Source organism: Salvelinus alpinus, chromosome 4, assembly GCF_045679555.1.
Source record: "Salvelinus alpinus chromosome 4, SLU_Salpinus.1, whole genome shotgun sequence".
Taxonomy (NCBI): domain Eukaryota; kingdom Metazoa; phylum Chordata; class Actinopteri; order Salmoniformes; family Salmonidae; genus Salvelinus; species Salvelinus alpinus.
This window is the reverse complement of record NC_092089.1, coordinates 52440648-52455386: the sequence shown is the minus strand read 5'-3', so window position 1 is coordinate 52455386 and position 14739 is coordinate 52440648. Positions and strand designations below refer to the sequence as shown.

The 14739-nt window shown below is 44.9% G+C and overlaps 2 protein-coding genes and 1 long non-coding RNA gene across 4 annotated transcripts in view; 2 read left to right on the top strand and 1 right to left on the bottom strand.

Moving 5' to 3' along the window:
• LOC139573930 (WD and tetratricopeptide repeats protein 1-like) overlaps window positions 1-3247 on the bottom strand; it is a 19515-nt gene extending 16268 nt beyond the window's left edge. The window contains exons 1-2 of the mRNA XM_071397931.1: window positions 3223-3247; window positions 1688-1833 (exon numbers count right to left, since the gene is read on the bottom strand). The gene's annotated coding sequence lies outside the window, so the exon portion shown is untranslated. The remainder of the gene's footprint in view (window positions 1-1687; window positions 1834-3222) is intronic.
• LOC139573935 (uncharacterized) lies at window positions 529-2312 on the top strand. Its single transcript, XR_011674676.1, has 5 exons — window positions 529-712; window positions 974-1095; window positions 1178-1232; window positions 1432-1534; window positions 1622-2312. It is a non-coding gene; the product is annotated as an uncharacterized lncRNA (long non-coding RNA).
• On the top strand, window positions 2391-14739 carry LOC139573929 (centrosomal protein of 85 kDa-like). Of its 2 annotated transcripts, XM_071397928.1 has the most exons (14): window positions 2391-2597; window positions 3579-3632; window positions 4152-4283; window positions 7290-8071; window positions 8319-8452; window positions 8873-8984; window positions 9113-9292; window positions 9510-9662; window positions 9881-10035; window positions 10190-10307; window positions 10463-10513; window positions 10649-10756; window positions 11108-11339; window positions 11843-14739. In XM_071397928.1, the coding sequence occupies exons 2-14, from the start codon at window positions 3584-3586 to the stop codon at window positions 12004-12006; spliced, it is 2370 nt and encodes a 789-aa protein (XP_071254029.1). In that variant the 5' UTR covers window positions 2391-2597; window positions 3579-3583; the 3' UTR covers window positions 12007-14739. The 2 variants fall into 2 exon arrangements, with proteins under 2 accessions (XP_071254029.1, XP_071254030.1); XM_071397929.1 differs by lacking the exons at window positions 2391-2597; window positions 3579-3632 and adding an exon at window positions 6263-6500 and having other exon boundaries at window positions 4173-4283.

Sequence of the window (14739 nt, the reverse complement as noted above, 5' to 3'; positions counted from 1 at the left end):
GCCCGACTAACTGGTGCCTGTATATAGCCTCGCTACAGTTATTTTTCACTGTCTTTTTACTGTTGCTTTTATTTCTTTACTTATCTACTGTTCACTTAATACCTATTTTTTACTTAAAAATCACACTGTAAGTAAGCATTTCACTGTAAGGTCTACTACACCTGTTGTATTCGGCACACGTGTCAAATAAACTGATTTGATTTGAAATGGTATTTCATTACTCTCAATCATGATATCACTGTATGTCAGTGAGACTGGTCCAGTGGCATGGACAATCGTCTCATAAAGTGGAAAGCCCCTGCAGACATTCACCAGTGCTCACCGTTGTATCAACATTATGATATCAGATCAGTGCAGATGAGGAGAGGAAGCTGTTTTAGAGTATTGACTTTTTGAAATAGAGAAGCAAAGAACTCAGCTTCGCGGAAGTCACAGGTGAACCTTGCTGCTGTGCAATTAACATAACAACCAAAGAGGTAGTGCTGAATTTCCCCAAACTTCTTTGCAGCTTATATTTATTACAGCTGACGGTCTGTCTTGGTGAGGCAAAGTGTTCAGTTCACAAGCTGGAGACAGGCATCCAAGGGTAAGCACCCATTCTATGGATGTTCAACTTCTTAGAGAAATTCTGAATGTGTGATTTAACCCTTGGCAAAGCTTGGCACAGAGGCTTCTTCTACACACTCTGAAGAAGGCATAGCAGCCAAAACGCGTACGTATGTGGTTTTAATTATCCTTGTGGACATGACAAGATCATAAAGGCATTAACTTACATCAAAAATGAGGAGTGACATGGTATTTCTTCAAATATGAACATTTTATCATGAGTCATCCAAAGACTACCTTCAAAATGTTTTGTACACCTGTTTTCACCCAGGCAGCACTCTCCGCCTCCAATTCTATGATTGATTTGTTGTGCCATAAACTGAAACTTGGAACTAAGTGTGCTTTTTTCTTCTTCTGTGTATGTCAGGAAGTCAATGCCATGGTTCTGGAGACTGTGTGGAGACTATTGTCACCAGTGCAGTGGAGTCTGTGTCTTCTATCCCTTCTGCTTCCCATAGTATCAATGATATGTGCGATCCGTTCAAAAAGGTAATACTTCTTCCTGTATTATGGCCCTTTATGAGCATTTCTTTTAGGTATTGCTGACATCCTGTCTGCATTCTTCCATTAGTAGAAAGACGTCCAGGTTGTCATTGGCTGAAATGGGACCGATCTCTGGTGAAAGGGTCAGTGTACAAAATACCTGGGAATGTACCATTCACCTTACCAATTCATTTACATTACCATTGACTGTTGTTTGTGGATGTCCTGCTCCAGAAAATAGTACAACTTAATGTAAAGCTGGAATTCAAATGTATGGAATAATCAAACTGAACTGAAACCAATGGCTCCCTCTGCTGATACGTATATGATTGCTCATTGCAGCCCCCAGATTCAATTGAGGTCAGGACCAAAGAACTAAGGAAGAACATCATTGGACCAGCATCCTCAAAAAGAAAGTCAACCCTGTCCCAAAGAGAACACAGAGGTCAGAGTCAGTTGTTCATCACACTTGGAGTTGGACATATTTCCCCACATCACACTCAGCTCACTGTTTATGTTTCACTCTATGCAGGGTCTTTCCCAGGACAGGACACCCCAAGGCCGGTGAAGAAGGGTTTGAGGCAGTTGCCTCCCTTACCTGAGATGGAGAAGACCAGTGTCCGACGACACAGCAGCTACACTGGGTCCGTAGTGTATGACGTTGTCGCCACAGAGGTTTGTAATCCATGGCCCACTACAGACAACAAGGCTTCTCAACAACAGACAGCAGACGGCAGCAACCACCTGGAGGAGGTAGATGAAAAGGGGGAAGTTCCGTTCCCTGTCTATGCCGAAGTCAACAAAACCAAAGTTTGCTCGAACTCATCAAGACGTTCACCACTGTATGCCAAAGTGAACAAGACTAGCTCCCGGACTGTGAAATCTTAACTACTGTTCTGCAGTGACTGATAATAAGTCAACACTGTGACTGACATGTCCTCCAAATGCTAAATAGTCTACTGTGTTTTATGCCAAAAGTTTATTTGAGATAATTGCTTTAAATTACAAGAATTAGATTGGCAACGGATGGCAAGTGTAATCCAATAGATAACACAAGTAAAAAGTATCACTCACTCAGAGTCAAATGCATAAATTCGTTTTGTTCTTTCTGAAATGTTTATATGCGTATGTTTCTCAGGCCCACAATGCTACAAAGACACAGAAATGACTTATGTTGTAATTTACTTGAGTCTCAAGACAATAAATTACGTTTGTTTGCTCTATGTTCAATAATTCTACTGCACAATCTACCAATTCTATCATAATCAGATCAACGGACTACGCCTGACAAATGGAACGTTCCCATGTTTCCCTTCTATTTTAAAATGGGCAGGAAGCACTCTGAAGTTGCTAGCAGCTTGTAGTGTTGTTTGAGTCAAATCAGAGACGGTTAGCTAGCTAAACTCTAGAACAGCAGCTGGCAGAGGAGAACGAATTCTTGACCCGAAATTACACATGTACTAATCTCGGCACACTCAAGGAGTTCATTTTCAAGTATTGCAGAAAAGGTAGGTTTAGGTGACGAAGTTCTGTTACGCTGTCACTATGTGTTGCTAACGTTACTGATGGTTAATGTTATGTCATTAACGCAATTTAGCTAACTAACGTTGTTCGATTTTGTATTGAGCTGGCTAGCTAATATTTGCTAGGCTATACAGCCTACTAGCTTATCTAGCTAGCTTGTTTAATAAAAAGTTAAAGCACAATATACATTTAAGTTAGCTAGCCATCGACTTTATATTACAGTTGCGTTAGGTAGGTAACAGTAGGTAGTTAACTATCTAGTTAGTGTCCATGCTATTCTTTCCCCCCATTGAAGTTAACATTTTACAATGGTTAAGGTAGGGTTTAGTGTATGCACGTCCCAAGGATCCCGGATAGCACTGACCGTGTTCGGTATGTAACGTTATTTAGCTAACCAATAGACCAATATCTAACTGGCATAAGCTATATCTAGGTAGATAGAAAGCGAGATCTGTGTGGCGAACTTAATTAGAGTTAGCTAATTAGCTCTTAAATTCAGTTTAGACTCTCTCACACCCCTCCATTAAACCACTCAAGCCCCCGTTATGTAATTTCGAGGTGAGTGTTCTTGCCATCACAGTTGATCTGCGTCTGCCCAGAAATACTCACTGAAATTCCTGATGTGGCTGTGGCTCTACTTTGTAGTCTCTTGAGCAATTGCTGTGATATTATATAACAAGGGGGAGGGAAGGGCTTGTGTTTTGTTCCTTCCTATACTTTTCTCTCACTGTTCTGCACATCACATTGCTCTAGGGCTAGAACATTTGTCCACTCAAGGAACAGGTTCAGCAGGACACAACGTTTTGAAACATCCAGATATAAATATGTTATGTAGAACAAACATGCATCTCCAACATGTAGAACAAGGAGTCATGTTGGCTCTATTAATGGCATTTCTATCTGCAACTGAATGTGGCCCAGAACTTCACACAGATGTTCATATTATCACTCTCTTTTCTTGACAGATGACATGAGTGGAATGACCACCTCACAGAGATACCTGGAGTCTAAGCTGACAGGTAAAGCTTCCCAGTCTAAACAGTTTGCGCCTATATTATGACATCTTGGTCTTTGGCAGGTTTTTTCCGGCTGTTCGTGCACACTACATTTTTTTCTTGAGTCAAGTTCAAGTTTGGTAGCAAGAATTCACTTGAGAAATACTGCACCCCACAAAAGAAATGCATAACTAAGATGTCCTCGGCAAAAACGTCAAAACAAATGACAGTTTTCTTGATTTATCTTAGATTTAATAAAGACTATTTTGAGGAAGGGTTTCTGGAAATGTTGCTACGGTGGCTCAAGTGGGACAAACAACAATTTTGCCTTCTCGTTTTTTTAGTTTTTTTTTAAGCAGAGGTCTTTAGGGAGTATGAGAACACATTGTCATTTAGCCTAACCAAGTTCTGCTTGGAGCAAACAGAACCTATGTAGCTGTGCGGGCGCCTTTAGCCTCATCAAAATGAAGGGGGGGGGGGATGCTATTAGTGTCACCTTGCGGATGTTGGTTGTGCTTTTCACACATCATGTATGCGTTCCAGCTGGGTTTCCTGACATGGAGTGGCAGACGCCAGCTGTGTCTGAGAAGTTCCAGAGCCACTTTGGCCGCCGGCCTGGGACAGCGGACAGTGGGGACACGGGGCTAGGCGCCACCCCATCTGACAGCACAGAAGGTGAGAACGTTCCCCCCCTGCTCTGACTTCCTGGCGGGTACTACCACAGCACCCATGCTTATTATGCAACATGTCGTATAGCTCAGTTCTGAAACACCCCCCCACACAGCCGTACAAACTGTTCTCTATGTTCACGGTGGTGAGTAATGTTAGTTACACTGCTGATGGCTGACTAGCTCACATGTTAAATGTGTTATAAAAGTTACCTTTTTTGTTCAGATTGGCCTCTGTGAATATCAATTTGAAATGCCTTAGTTTCAGAGATGCCAGACATTCAGAGAGTTGGAAAACAATCATCAGGTGTATGAGGCGATTATCATGTTTGTTGGCCTAATCGCAAAGCTGTCGTCAGATAAGCCCAAAATCTCAAGGTATGTGTGACTCTCCGGACTTTCATTTAAGTCATTCAGCAGACTCTCTTACCCAGAGCGACTTACAGGAACAATTTGTCTGGGGGATTCGAACCAGTGGCCTTTAGGTTACTGGTCCAACACTCTTAACCGCTAGGGTACCTGCCGCCCTACCTACCATATCAACTTCAGAGCAGTCGATGTGAATGAAAAGGAGAAATCCACAGCAGGTTGCTGTTTTCTCTCTGTGACTGTTAAGTTTGGAACAAGGGGTCGGAGGTCAGCATCCTCTATGTTGTTGCGTATAGCCTATTTATAGGCAGGGTGATGTGCTCATGATCCTTGGATGCTCAGGAGATTTACGAGGGTATATTACATTCCTTTACCAGGTGGCTCTGCCAACCTAATTGGGGGGTTAGGGGGGGTGGAATGCTAGGACTGGACGGCTAAATGGAAACTCTGAATCCTTGCCCCCTTTTTCTTTGCTGAGTGATGCATGTAATGATCACAGATTAGCTGCACCCGATGGGGTTTAAATTAGAACATAATTTGGGAAGTACTAGGACTGGAGGTGTATGTACTGTCCGTATGCCCAAGTGAAGGTGAGACTGGAGTGCTTTATTGGTATGTCTGTGTGTGTTTGCCTGTGGTAAGCCTATTTGTGAGTCTCTAGTTTTTTTTTTCTTCTAATAATTGGGCGTGAGTCCATTAAACTATTGTAATAACGCCATGCCATCTGCATTCACAATTAAACACTAAAAGGAGAATTGCATTTAACGAGACGCTTCTATTTGGGCCCAACTGTCAAGCAAGCTAGTGCCGCTGATACACCCATGCTGTAACTGATAACAGTGCTTAGCAACATGAGTCTTGACCCCATCAACTCCCTTACTCCATTCTAAACCGTCAAAGGAAAGGGTCAGTGTGGACATAGTGTAGTGTCAGAGAGTTCAAAGGTCAGTCTGACAGGTCATCCTTCATGTGTTGTTTTTGGGGCCCTGGATGAAGTTGTTTGCTCTTTGAATGCACCTGATTGTATCCTACTTTCCAACTGTATTTCTATTTGTGTTACATTTATGTTTTGGTCACAGTTATTCCGGTACTGCTGGAGTAGCATATATTTGCCGAATTAGGTTTTGAGTGAGCTTATAAACCATTACCTGCTGGAGAATTAACTCTCAACTTCAATTCCACGTAGGCCTAGTTTGTTCTCCCTCAAAGCGTCAGAGCTGTTTGGACTTGTCCTAGCCAGACAGACTCATGAATCAGTCGAGCATCGAGGGCACCTGAACATTTTAATTTGAAGAATGTTTTCACTGGAAGAGCCTCTGTCTTTGCCAGTTCCTTCCCGTTGTGTGCTAACTAATTTGTTATTTTCCAATGCCTTTCCTAAGCACGGCTCTGTCCAAAATGAGACGCGCCATTTTGGGGGGGATGTTTTTAGCCTCCCTCTCATTGTTTTTAGTCTCGCTTTTGGGGTGTACTCATGTGACGTGCATGGGACGGTGGGAGAGGGCTAGGCGCTTAAATAAGCAGCCAGCACAGCTCACTCTGTAACCTGAGAGTGGGGCTATAAATACCCCTAACCTTTCCTGCCTGTGTCTGTTTGTGTGTGATTGCTCTGTACAGGGCAACCTGGCTTGGTTATTCTCTAGGACAATGTTCCCTGAAAGGAACAAGGCCTTCCTGCCTTCGACACTACACTGCTGTCAGCCTAGAACCTTCGAGCCTCCAGAAAAAAAATGCATTGGAAGGAATTCGGCAACAGCATTAAACATCTTGCTGCTGCAGCTCACCCCTTCCGCTGGGCTGTTAAAAAATGTCACGTCTAATAACACGGTTCTCCCAGTGTCGGACTGAGTGCCAGGTGAGCAGTGCTCTGTCGGTTTCTCTTTAAATAGCTGTAATGAAGTAGGGCTTGTGTATGGGGTCTGCTGTTAGCTGTCACACAGGCCTAGTTGTTGTTGTTTTTTTACTAGTTTCCAGTGCTTTAAACGCAGATGTTTCTTAATTTGAAAACTGATGTGTCTAACGGTTTCCATTTCAAAATATAGCTTTGTGGCCATTATGACACAATCAAAATGAGGTGCTTCTTTGGTGTGTAGTCTAATGATCTGAGGTTAGGCTATTTGCCTGTCTGTTCTTGCATGTGGTAAGGAGGTTCGTGAATGAATGGTCTTTTCTGTCGGCAATGAATAAAAGCAAACATGACTGTCTTGTTAAGATTTATTTGAATTACACTGCCCTTTTTAAAAATGCATTGGAATGGACCAGGGACATTCCCTAAGACGCATGTTCTAGTGGCTAAGGTCTACTTACCAGATCAGTCAGTACTAGTGGTGTCACCTGGGCCACCCACTTACCCCAGTCACGGTGATATGAAGCATACTACACACCGTCTGAAAATAGTGTGGCTGGTGTTGGGTATGTACACCATGCCAACTCTCTGTAAAGGAATCTTAAGCCAGAGATTGTTTGGAGAAAGGAATAGCTGTACTCTGTTTTCAAGGCCATTCACTGAATTCAATTCCACCTGAGCGGCAGTTTTTGTTCACCACTTCCCAGTGAAAGCAAAGTACCTTTTTATTGTTACTAAATGAATGCTGCTTCAAATTCGTGCCCAACTCTAACAGTTCCTTTCTCTTACCCCTCCCAGATTTGTGCAGTTCCAGCAGCAGCCCCTCGTTCCAGCCCATCCGCAGTCCGATTCCCATCCCCACTGCCCATGTCATGCCTTCCACGGCCGGACCACCGGCCTCCAATCCCCGGCCCTGTTCCCAGGAAGATTCCCAGGCTTCTGCCTCCTCGGGCTCCCGAACCTCCGGTGGAACCTCCAACTCGAAGTCGTCCTCCCTCTCCAAATCAGCCTCTTCACCCAACCTGGACATGGCACAAGGCGGCGCGGGGCGTGCCGACCCCACCGGGCCCAAGCCGGACTGCCTGAGCCGCTACCGCAGCCTCGTGAACGGACTAGACCACTCTCTGTTCCCCTCGGGGGACCACTCTTGCATGGATGAGGGCCAGAGGTTTGACATGCCCACCATGGAGCCCACAATGAACCAATCTGCTCTGCTGGCAGGCTATTGCCCCGACGTCCGACTCAGGCTCCAGATGACCAGTCTGGGGGAGACTCCCGAGGGCAACAGGGAGGCCTACAGGGGTGCCATGGAGCACTCGTACAAGGCTCTCCCCGAGACAAGGCCGGGGGTCCCCGGCGCTCCAGACCCCTACAGCCAGAGGAGCAGCCAGCCAGGTGGAACTGGGCCTGGGTCAGCAGGTGTGTACCCCGGCTCTCTGTATCTGCAGACCCAGGCTCTGCTGAGGGAGGCCAAGGCCTATGAACCCATGCTGCAGGAGAGATGCAGCGAGTTGCCCAGCTGGCAACAGCAGCACAAGCAGCAGCTGGAGAGTCTCCGCATGCAAGTGGAGCAGATGCAGGTGAGCTGAGCATTTGGACCAAAGAACAGCTAGCGTTGACTGACCCCATTTCACTCTGGAGTACACATGTAGTTCTCAACATTAGACCTGCTCAAAATGCCAATGTTAGGACAACGGAAAACATTTTAAGTGAGGAAAGTGGTTGAATGTTGCCAAATTTAGAGAAGATGGCCTCCTTGGTGATAAAGCTGTTCGGTGTTGTTTATAGTTGAGTCGGGCATGTCCAATACGTTGTGTGTTTGTGCAGATGATGACTGCTGGAGTGGGCCAGTACCCGGCTCTCTACTCCACCCCCTCCATGCCACCAGAGACCAGGAAGTGGGACGAGGTGATCAAAGCCAACGAGAGCATTCTGAAGGAGAAGCAGCTCGCCATAGAGAGGTACACACCTATTACCTCAGATTGAAATGGTAACCAAACTCACTCCGGCGCTGCTTGAACAAAAGAACCAGGTGCGCGACTGCGCGGTAATCCCAAGAAAGTATTCCTTACCCCAGGACACTTCAACTGGTGACTGTCCAGGAATATAAGGGAAAAAGTGCCTGCATAGATCTGTTTTTTTGGGGGGGGCAAACTGGCTTACGTTCTGGCATAGCACGCCTTCAGAGCCTTGGGTAGGCTGAAAATAAGCCCTGATCCATGAAGACGCTCCTTTAAAGTGTCCTGGGGTAAGGGATATCTAATGCCCTACCCAGAAAAGCAAAATATTTTCTATACACTTACAACGAACGGGCAGTATTGTAGTGTGTGTGTGGTATCTGACCATGTCACTGGGGTTCACTCTGGGCTGTGTTGTTGTAGACAGAAGCAGCAGATGTCTCAGCTGGAGCTGCGGGAGAGCGAGCTGCAGGTCCACGGCGCCCTGCTCGGCCGCGGCGCTCCGTACGGCGACATGTGTCTGCTCCGTCTGCAGGTGAGCTGAACACACTCGCACGTTCTTTCGCATTTTTCGTCTCTCTTATCCAGAGCCACACACAGACTTCAGGAGCTGATACTGCACGACCACGGATGACCTCGAAGTCTTTCCTGTGTGTCTTCCAGGAGGCTCAGAGGGAGAACGCCTTCCTACGGGCCCAGTTTGCAGAGCGCGGTGACTGCGCCGCCCACGAGGAGGCAGAGCGCCGCCTCGGTGCCGTGGATGCGGAGACGCGGCGTCTGAACGATGCGCTGAGGGAGACTGGCGAGAGGCACGCCGAGGAGATGAAGAAGCAGGAGGAGAGGGTGAGAAGCTGAGCGTCGGGCCACAACATCCCACTGCTACATTGATAGTCCAGTTGCTAATTATATAAACTGATTCCCTTTTCGAATTACACCACGTGACAGTTATTTCATGTGACTTAATAACTGGGTGGGTGTGTGTGGTGTTGCAGTCGGGAATTTTTCTATTTATAAAAATGTGACCGTTATTCCGTACTTGACGTTGTGTGTGTGTGTGTAGATTCGCAACCGGGACAAGCACATCAACAGCCTGAAGAAGAAGTGCCAGAAGGAGGCAGAGCAGAACCGAGAGAAGCAGCAGCGCATCGAGACTCTGGAGCGCTACCTCGCTGACCTGCCCACTATGGAGGACTACCAGGGCCAGAGCAAACAGGTGAAAACCAGCACAGACTGCATTACACACACACATACCTTAATCTCGCTCGATACAACTACGTCCTACCTCGTCAAAATGACTGGATGCTTCTACGGCCACGTCCCAGGTCGTCTTTTTATTGCTGACTGGCGATCGCGTTCACTGTCTCAGGAATCACATTAATAAGATGTAGAAATCTTCTGATATTCGCAGCGTGTGTTGTGTGCGATCTTTAGCTGAAGGAGGTGGAGCAGCGGGCGTTCCAGCTGCAGGGCCGGGTCAGAGAGCTGGAGGTGTGTCTGGAGGAAGCTCGCTCACACACCCGGGAGAAGGACACCCAGCTGGAGGAGCAGAGACGCAGGGAGAGGGAGCTGCTCACCACTGTCACCAGGTACACACACACACACACACACAGCTATACACTCATTCTGACATGATCGCATACCAGGTGTACACACGTACTCATTTTAACATGCATGCATATTTGTATAACCTACTTTGTTTGTATAATGACCTGTTTTGGTAATTAGTTTTGTGTGTGTCAGTTTACAAGAGCGGGTGCAGGAGGGCCTGGAGGACGGGGCAAGGTTACCCTCCCTGGATGTAGAGAAACTCAGAGGGGAGAACAGCAGCCTGAGAGAAGAACAGCAGAGACTTAAAAAGGCCAGTCTTTTCATCTTGTTCCTTCTTTCTTGGCCTACTTCAGCTTTTACATTGGACATTTCACCGGTACCTTACATTCTGAAATGTTGCGCTGCTTTTTGTGGTTGTCGTCTAGTGCTGGTTCTAAAACGTTCCGTTCTTCTCTCTTTCTCCAGGTCATAGAGAAGCAGCTGAGGATGATGACGAAACTGGGCACCCAGATCGTAGTACGTGATACGAATTGAATCTGTTTACACCTTGGATGATACCTCTATTAGTAACCTATATGGTCTTACTAGCCATGCCTAACCCATATCCAACCTCTGGTGTGTGTGTGTGTGTGTGTGTGTGTGTGTGTGTAGACCCTGGAGGAGCAGGTGTCTCAGGAGGAGAGCAGCTCCCATGCTCTGAGAGAGGAGGTTTGTTCTAAAGAGCAGGGTTTGCTCCAGCTCCACACAGCCATGAAGGAGGTGAGATGCTAGGACAGGACTACACCGCTACTGGAAATAATGCTCTGTTCCATGTTCTGAGTGGAATTGTCTTGAGAACCTCCAGAGCTCATGTTCTGTCCTAATGCATAAAATGATGAACTGGACAACAGGTTCAATACTTATTCATTAACCATGCACATAAGTATGGAAATTGAACCTTTGGAGTGCTGTAACTGTAAAAAAAATATATATATTTTACACGCTGTATCTATGACGATTCTCCAGCACCCAACTATTTTTAGGTGTAGGAAGAACTATGAGTTGAATATGTTGCCTATTTCTGTCATTCCTAACGGTGTGTTTTCTGTGTATTCCCAACTGTCGGCCCAGAACCAGGAACTAACGGAGCAGAACCTGACCCTCCATGAGCGTCTGGAGGACTCGGAGAAGGTGAACCTGGACCGGACGTCGTCCTCGCTGCGGCCGCCCGGGGACCGCCTCACCCAGCGTCTTCACGGGGAGATGGCCTCATGCCTCTGCGACCTGCGCTCCCTCTGCAACGTCCTGACCCAGCGGTCACAGGGCCGAGACCCCAACCTCTCGCTGCTGCTTGGCGTTTCCTGTGAGTGATGACCACCGCGCCGCTACAGGGTTTAGTATCATTTAAAGAAAAAAAAGGCTGCTGCTATTTTTCCACTTAATCAGTTGTAGCTTGAGCGATGGTAAAAGTCAAAGATGAATGTTTGATCAATTTAAGTGTTGCAGCCACAGAATACTTCCAGCTATATACATGTGTAACATGGTTCGTTTTTCAAGTGTTGTAATACGTTGTCATCATACTTCCAGGTCCTGTCACCTAATCCTGAAAATGTTTGGTTATTTAAAGGGGGGGGGGTAATATGTGTGTGTGTGTGTGTATATATATATACACACACACACAAAATTATATTAGTGTTTTTTAGGATGAATTTACTTCTGCCAGATGCCTTATGTTTTTGTGCTGAAAACCATTTGCGCTACATTTTTGCCAATTGAAGACCGTTCAAAAACTAACAGGCTACATTCTGAGAGAAAAAAAAAAAGTCACTTTCACAGTGTGTAGTAACGGTTTTTTCTTCTCCCCAGCTCCCCCGCCCATGGCAGAGCAGGTGGAGGACTGGCTGAGTCCTGAGGTCCTCCAGAGGAAGTTGACTGAAGCCCAGCAGCTGCGTCGTGATGTGGAGGAGCTCCGCACCACCATCTCAGACCGCTATGCCCAGGACATGGGAGAGAACTGCATTACCCAGTAGCCCCAGCTGCTAGCCTCTCTAAAACAGACTGAACCATCAGGCTAATGGGATCAGGCTTCCATATTGGCCTTGCTTCTTCTACTCTCTTCATTGAGTATGAACTGGAATCTCATGTTGGCCCTTTGGGGAAGGAATCCTTGATCAGGTCATGCATTTCAGTCAAAGGGCTTACGGTGGAAGAACTGTTCTCAAACCAGTGTGTTTTTTGATTTTATAAATGTTTTACTGATGCGTTTTGTCTTTGTGTTGTCAAAGATGCCCTCCGCTCTTTTTATGACACACATACAGTGGGGCAAAAAAGTATTTAGTCAGCCACCAATTGTGCAAGTTCTCCCACTTAAATAGATGAGAGAGGCCTGTAATTTTCATCATAGGTACACTTCAACTATGACAGACATAATGAGGGAAATAAATCCAGAAAATCACACTAGGATTTTTTTATGAATTTATTTGCAAATTATGGTGGAAAATAAGTATTTGGTCAATAACAAAAGTTTATCTCAATACTTTGTTATATACCCTTTGTTGGCAATGACAGAGGTGACGATACATGGCCCCATTCATTCTTTCCTTTACACGGATCAGTCGTCCTGGTCCCTTTGCAGAAAAACAGCCCCAAAGCATGATGTTTCCACCCCCATGCTTTACAGTAGGTATGGTGTTCTTTGGATGCAACTCAGCATTCTTTGTCCTCCAAACACGACGAGTTGAGTTTTTACCAAAAAGTTATATTTTGGTTTCATCTGACATTCTCCCAATCTTCTTCTGGATCATCCAAATGCTCTCTAGCAAACTTCAGACGGGCCTGGACATGTACTTGCTTAAGAAGGGGGACACGTCTGACACTGCAGGATTTGAGTCCTTGGCGGCGTAGTGTGTTACTGATGGTAGGCTTTGTTACTTTGGTCCCAGCTCTCTGCAGGTCATTCACTAGGTCCCCCCGTGTGGTTCTGGGATTTTTGCTCACCGTTCTTGTGATCATTTTGACCCCACGGGGTGAGATCTTGCGTGGAGCCCCAGATCGAGGGAGATTATCAGTGGTCTGTATGTCTTCCATTTCCTAATAATTGCTCCCACAGTTGATTTCTTCAAACCAAGCTGCTTACCTATTGCAGATTCAGTCTTCCCAGCCTGGTGCAGGTCTACAATTTTGTTTCTGGTGTCCTTTGACAGCTCTTTGGTCTTGGCCATAGTGGAGTTTGGAGTGTGACTGTTTGAGGTTGTGGACAGGTGTCTTTTATACTGATAACAAGTTCAAACAGGTGCCATTAATACAGGTAACGAGTGGAGGACAGAGGAGCCTCTTAAAGAAGAAGTTACAGGTCTGTGAGAGCCAGAAATCTTGCTTGTTTGTAGGTGACCAAATACTTATTTTCCACCATAATTTGCAAATAAATTCATTAAAAATCCTACAATGTGATTTTCTAGATTTTCTTTTCTAATTTTGTCTGTCATAGTTGAAGTGTACCTATGATGAAAATTACAGGCCTCTCATCTTTTTAAGTGGGAGAACTTGCACAATTGATGGCTGACTAAATACTTTTTTGCCCCACTGTAGATGGGGGTTGTTATCTTTTTTCAATAAATAACACTTATTATTTAAATCTTCCCTCTGGGGAAATGTTGGATGTGGTTGACAATCAACTGAAAATATTTTATTCTGTTTTTTGAGTGATTCAACGGAATGTTACTAACCCACCATTATTTAAAATGGTACATTTGTAGCATTGAAGTCTGGCGTGCGAGTGGCTGTTAACAGTGGTAGGGCTAATACTGAAAAGACATTCTGTCAGCATTATAACTGAGATATTGTTTAGATACATCTGTCCCGTCTGTACAATAGCACAGTTTTTTTTAAATCATGTTTGCAGATATCTCTCAGGTAGTGGGCTTGCTTTGATGATCAATCTGTAGATCAAAAATGTTAAGGTTCTGCGCTTTTGCTATCGTCACCAGTTAAATTTGCTAGTGTCTTTCTTTCTCAAAACTTTACTTATTTTAGTGTTTCAGCCAACAGAGCAACTCAATACATTCCTTTAAACATTGCTTCGTGGGTTGTCCTCTAAGAAGACGATATCTCCGTCACAGCTAGTTATGGGGATAACGGTCTGTGACAATGAGGACTGAAGCCATTTTACACACTCCTTAACAGTATTTGTGGTACTGGTTTGTTGGTAAGGGTCTGTTCAGTCTTACAGAGCAACATACTGTAATCTAACAGGTGAGTCCCTGTGCCTACTTTGTCCTTATACACTGTGTTCACTTTGGTGCCCATATCTGTACTAGCAAAATGTCTCTATGCCATCCGTGTGGATAGTATTATTTTATTTCCATCTAATAGCAAGAAATGTTTTGGTTTCAAATGAATAACTTAACTAATGGATGTCAGTATTTTGCCATGAAAAAAAGAGTGCGACATGACTAAACACTAACTTTCATCTAGTTTGTTTCGGTGTTCGAAGAGCAAAAAAAAGTGGTTTAATTTATTGATGGAACGTCACGTCAAATGCTTTCCTTCAGTTGACGAACATCATGACACTAAGTTGGGACAGACATTTGGATGTCTAACATTGTCTAGATGAGACTAATGTGAGTTCTCATTTGAGCTTTAACAAAGTTAGACAAACTTGCCTTATGTCAAATATTTTGCAAAAATGTAAATGTTTATATTGAATATATTTTTATCCTTTAATTCTATTTACACATTTTAGAAATAAAGTTTGTTTTCAATAA